At 40.0% G+C, this 6,000-nt stretch overlaps 1 protein-coding gene across 7 annotated transcripts in view; it reads left to right on the plus strand.

Annotated features, from left to right (window-relative positions):
• MTOR (mechanistic target of rapamycin kinase) overlaps positions 1-5,771 on the plus strand; it is a 216,320-nt gene extending 210,549 nt beyond the window's left edge. For all 7 annotated transcript variants that reach the window (XM_089658401.1, XM_089658405.1, XM_089658403.1 and 4 more), the window contains 3 exons: positions 1,967-2,047; positions 2,258-2,363; positions 3,841-5,771. In XM_089658401.1, coding sequence (XP_089514527.1) covers positions 1,967-2,047; positions 2,258-2,363; positions 3,841-3,856 — 203 coding nt within the window. In that variant the 3' untranslated portion in view covers positions 3,857-5,771. The remainder of the gene's footprint in view (positions 1-1,966; positions 2,048-2,257; positions 2,364-3,840) is intronic.
• The last annotated feature ends 229 nt before the right edge of the window (positions 5,772-6,000 follow it).

Raw genomic sequence — 6,000 nt, forward strand, 5'->3', positions numbered from 1 at the left:
TTTCCATAAAGTGATAAAATGTGCTCTAAATGTAGTATTTATTAAGAACCATGGTTCATAAATAAAGTAAAAATGCGCTCACATAGTATGGTGCCTGCACTCCGGCACCAGTATGTACAGGCAATGTGGGGACAACTTTGTGTTAAGCCAGCGTGCGCTCCAAGCCTCATGTTAGCGGGCCGGACGTGACATCATGTAGGACCTGGAAGTGACTGGATCACACTTCCTAATTCAAATTTTTTGTCTTTATTGAACACACCCATTCAATATTCAGAGTGCTGGGGAGGGGGAGTAAGTAAATCCTTGGAGTTAGTAGCTGGCTGAACTTCCTTTGGTAGCAATGACTTCAAGCTTTCTGTAGCTCTGGATCAGACCTTTTACAACATTCCACTTTACAGACTGCTTCAGCTCAGACACATTTGTAGGATGTCTGGTGTGAACGGCTCTCTTGAGGTCATTCCACAGCATCTCTATGTGGTTGAAGCCTGGGCTCTGACTGGGCCACTCCAAAAGGTGCTTTTTCTTATTGTGAAACCAGTCTGTGGTGGATTTACTTCTTTGTCTAGAATCATGGTCCTGCTGCATCAACAAACTTCTACTAAGCTTCACCTGGCGGACAGCCATCCTGACATTGTTCTGTAGGATGTTTTGGTAAACTTAGGAACTCATTTTCCCCTTGCAAGCCCAAATCATGATGTTCCCTCCACAATATGTCACCGTTAGGACGATGTTTTGATGTTGGTAAGCTGTACCCTTTTTGCACCATATACAGTGCGGAGTATTTTTCTTATGCACTTCAACTTTTGTTCTATCAGTCCACCAAACATTTTCCTAATAGCGGTGTGGTTTGCTGAGGTACTCTTTTGCAAACTTCAGGCATGCAGCAATTTATTTTTCCAGACAACAGTCGCTTCCTTCATGGTGTTCTGCCATGGATACCCTACCTGTTCAAAGCCTTATATATGGTAGACTCATGGATATTTTCCAGTTCCAGTGATGCTATCAAGCCTTTAGCTGTTACTCATGGATTCTTCTTTACCTCATTGAGGGTTCTGCATTGTGCCTTTTGGAGTCAGCTTGGCTAGGCACCCACGTCTAGGAAGAGTAGTCATAGTACTTAACGGTCTCCATTTATAGACCTTTTGTCTGCCAGTTGATAGATGCATAAATACTTTGATATTGCTCTGTATCCCTTTCCAGCCTTTTGCAGATCAACTACTCTTGATCATATGTTTTCAGAGAGCTCCTTTTTGCTTGGCATGGTTCACATCAGCTGATGCTTCCTATGAACATCAGTCTTAAAAGTTTGAGTGTCCTTTTATCAATCAAAGTTGCTCTAAACTACATCTCCAAATTCATTTCAATAATTTGACTCTAGTTGTGCAAACTACTTACTCCAGTTAGCTTTCTTTGAAGTAATTGGTCTGTGGGATCACTTATGCTGGCCATACAGTATACCATTTTCTTCAATTTCCTTTGGATTTACCTTCAACTATGTAGTGCAAGGGCCTGGCTGATTGCACACAAACTGAAGGTGTTTAGGTTTGACCTCATATTTCATGGATTTGGTAAATCTAGTGGAAAATTGTATAACGTATGGTCAGCCTTAGATGAGGATCAGATCACATTTTATGACAAATTACTGAAAACAGTTCATTCCAAAGGGTTCACATACTTTCTTGACAATGTATATACCTGTACGATATATAGTCCTTGGTAGATTTATTTATCTAATATTTAAAAAAGTAGAGTGCTGAAGCTGAAATAAGACACCATGAGATGTTCAGATTGTGCCCACAGGTCCCATTCCCATAAATTGTCCACAAGCAATTTTTAAACTGTGTGGGGTGGATGTTTCATTTTGTAAAGCGCTGCGCAAACTGTTGGCACTATATAAATCCTGTATAATAATAATGATATTTATTGCTTTTACTAATCAAAGATCTTTTTTTCTTTTTCCTTCTAGTTGGCGATGGCTTGGTTCAACCAGAAGCTCTGAATAAAAAAGCCATTCAGATCATTAACAGGGTCCGAGATAAGCTAACAGGTAGCGTGAGGCAATTTATCCACCTCAAAGGACAAAGTCTTGACCACAAGACTTGCCCTGCAGTGTTGTGCGGCTGCCCATAGATCACACTATTATAGTTGTCCCAACCCCTGGACAACTTGGTCTGCACATTGTCTTCCCATTTGTCTCAGTTGGATGTTCTGAGGTGTTTGTCTCATGTGATACAGGTTATATTTAATTTCTTCTCAGGTCGAGACTTTTCAAATGAAGAAACTTTGGATGTGGCCACACAAGTCGAGCTGCTGATTAAACAAGCCACGTCACACGAGAACCTTTGTCAGTGTTATATTGGATGGTAAGTCAGTTGATGCCACAGAGTTGCAAGTCTTGAAAAAGTCACTACTGTATATATCAGTCTTCCTCCGAGTTGTGCAGTGTTGAAAATGCAATGTGCACAAAAGGATTCCGCTCAGGACAGTCTTTCATCTCACTCAACATTTGATGCTGACTCAATGTAGTCTGTTTGTATGTTTTTGTTTTTGGGTTTTATGGGGGCGGGGTTGTTTTTTTTTTGTTTTGTTTAACCACTTCAAGTCCAGACACTTTTATCCCCTTCCTGCCCAGGCCAATTTTCAGCTTTGAGCACTATCACACTTTGAATGACAATTGCGCAGTTATGCAACACTGTACCCATATGAATTTTTTAGCATTTTTTTGAGACTGATAAAACTTTATTTTCGTGGTATTTATTCACCACTGGGATTTTTTTTTTTTTTGCTATATAAATGAAGTACAAAAATTTTGAAAGTTGTTTTCTTATAAAATTTACAAATAATCTTTCTTCATAAATCTTGGCCAAAATGTATTCAGCTATCTTTTTAGTAACAAAAAAACTCAAATTAGTGTATAACCAAAAATTATAATTTTTCAAAACAAATTTTTTTTTACATTTTTATTTTATATTTGTTTGTTTTTTTAACATACTGTCACCCTAGCAGTACAGTGTAACCATAGTGACACTGTACTACTTGGGGGTGATGAAGATTTTAATTTTTTTATATGATTTGTTTTTAACATACTGTCACCCTAGCAGTACAGTGTCACCATAGTGACACTGTACTACTTGTGGGGGATGAGAGAGATTTTTTGTTTTTTTGTTTTTACACTGATTGCTTTTACACCCATAAAGGCTGTAAAAGCAATAATTTCTCCTTCTCTCTGGCTGCATTCTTGCAGCCATTGAGAAAGACTGAGAGCTGTGATTGGTCACAGCTTTTCACATGGTACAAGGCTGTTGTGAATAGCCTTGTACCATGTGATCTCTGTGAACATTCACAGATTTCACACATAGTAAGCAGTGATGTCAGGAAGTGACATCTTGGGTTTACTACTATTCATGTGATCACTGATTGGCCAATCAGTGATCACATGACCGGGGCCTCACACAGAGGTCCCGTACAGTGTTCAGTGTTCGGACACAGTGGGCACTGGATCGTGGTGCTCCACGCTCCCAGGGAGCGTGCACAAGCTGAAAATGCGGGCACCGTTTATGAACGGCAACCCACTCCTGCACTGCTCCCGTCTGGCTGTTTATATACATGGGCCGGACAGGAAGTGGTTAACTTCTCCAAGATTCAGAAAGCTTTACTGCTACTTAAACAGATATACAAACAACCAAGGCACTGTTTGCCTTTCTATCCATTGCAACACCTTAACAGAAAACTAGGAGCACAAATAATTGGACCATTTTGTTTGGTACCCTTTCATGAAGAAATAGGTTTTGGTTTACTGACACTTTAATTAATGTTTTTTTTTTGTTTTTGTTTTTTTAGGTGTCCGTTCTGGTAGAAAGACACTTGTTTCTGCTGTTTCTGAAGATGTCTGAAGATATTATTTCATGTGCCACCAGTGATGAAGGGGCATAAAGCGGAACTACATTGTATCTGAGCACCACAAACCAAAAACGCTATTTACTTCATTTTTAATCTTTAAAGCAAGCTCCCTCATTCATATTGAAAAACAACCCCAATCATTTCTGACTGCAACCATCTCAAGGGCAGATGATTCATGTAGCATTTACTTCCTGGAATGCATCTGCCCTTAGCTCAGGCATGAAGGCAGGAGGGCGTGCTTAGCGGAGAAAACCCCTCCGGAAGACTTCTGGGATGTACGATCATTTGCCTAGACATGGAAACCAGGAAGTAACTGAAGAAGTGTTAAAAGATGTAAATCCAGTAAATATGATATACTTTCCTATCTATTTACTAATGCTAGCAGTATAAGGTTTAAAAATAGTCAATGTTTGAGAGAGTGAAGTTCCGCTTTAATTTTTATCCAGAGTAGACCGCAGTAAGCTCCCGCTGAATGAATTTAGGATGGTCGGACTCATGTATATAGATTTTAAGCATTGTACCACTCTCAATCATGGTCACAAGTGGCATAGGCTGTTCCCTGCGCACAGCCCGGCCATAGAACGCAGGCTCGGTCCTCTCTGTCTGCCACAAAACCGCAACTGTCCCCCAACTTTAAATCAAGTGGATGCTAAGGCTGTCTAAATACGTGGATCTCCAGCGGTTGTGTAGCTGTGAAAAAAATTATGATTGTCGATAAACAAAATGCATATGTGATAAAAACTGCTTCAGTGCGGGTTTATATATTCTGTTGGAATTTTTAGATATATATATAATATTTTGGAGTACTGCATGGAATTTTAGGATTAAATTTTTAGGTTATATTTTCAGATGCTGCAAATAATCTTGATCAGATATCGTTACTCTGAAATTTAAAGGGGCCCAGATAATAATCACCAAGAAGCTGATACTGGTGTACAGTTATTAAATCCCCCAAGAGCTATTGGTGTCTACCATGCCTTGTTTTTAAGGAACAGTATATAAAAGGAGTGCCACAGATTTGTACGATCTCGACAACAGGTCACAGGATGCAGTCTGGAATCACAGCTCCTTCTTCATCAGGGCTTGTGTGCTGGTAATTATTGGGGGTATACGGGACATCAATCATACAAAAAAAAAATGCAGATTCTAATACAAATAAATACTTCACTGAATGATTTGAGATCGCCATTCTGGACTTATCACAAACCTATGATGTTCACATCCTATTCTATACTGTTTGACATGCCAGGGATCCTTAAGGCTCATTTACACTAGTAGTTGGGGCAGTAAAACTCAGCTGTCGATCTGTGTTTTTACTGATACCTCTCCCCTCTTTTCTGGGAAAATGATACTCCTTGCTAACTACTAACACCCGCCGAGTATGACCCATTCATAAGAATGGGGCTGCTTTGCATGAGCCCTGCAACCATGGCAAGCAGGCGTCGTGAGGAGATGATACCCTGCCACCTCACCACCTGTCAAATGATCTCTGAAGAGCAATTTCAACGCGAATCACTCCTCAGAGACCAAAGCAAATGTAAAGGAGCTCATAGGGTTACTCTGGTTGACAGAGGGATTCTTTTGGGAATTTACATCAAATTACTTTTCACCTACCAGTGGGTTTGGCACTCCACCAACACATCTTTTGTTTTTAACAAGGTAGATGGAGAGAAAAATGGGTAGACTTGTCCTACTGTTGAATGTTTTAGTTGTCTAAGTGACATGATGATTCTTTGACTTAAAACAGATGTGAAACCAATCCTTAAAATCTTCTAATCTTTAATGTGTTAATCTCATTTCAAAAGTAATTTTCAACATTGTTAAATCTGCAACTTTTCATTAAAATCATACCTGGCAATCCTGCCATGAAAGTCCTCGTTCCAGTACTTTCTGTCAAGAGTTAGCACCGCTCTTTCGCTGTCTCCTAATTGTACTCCTGCATTGTGGCCCTGTCACATTCACGCCAGTTTAGACTAGAAGCGACCATTACATTGCATATTAACTACTGCCCTCAAGAGGATTTACCCCCCCCCCCCCCCCCTCTCCTGACTAGGCCATTTTTTGTGTTACAACGCTGCGCTACTTTGGGTGCAGCGTTGC

The sequence above is a fragment of the Staurois parvus genome, unplaced genomic scaffold, assembly GCF_062004578.1.
Source record: "Staurois parvus isolate SC_StPar_1 unplaced genomic scaffold, SC_StPar_1.0 ptg001066l, whole genome shotgun sequence".
Taxonomy (NCBI): domain Eukaryota; kingdom Metazoa; phylum Chordata; class Amphibia; order Anura; family Ranidae; genus Staurois; species Staurois parvus.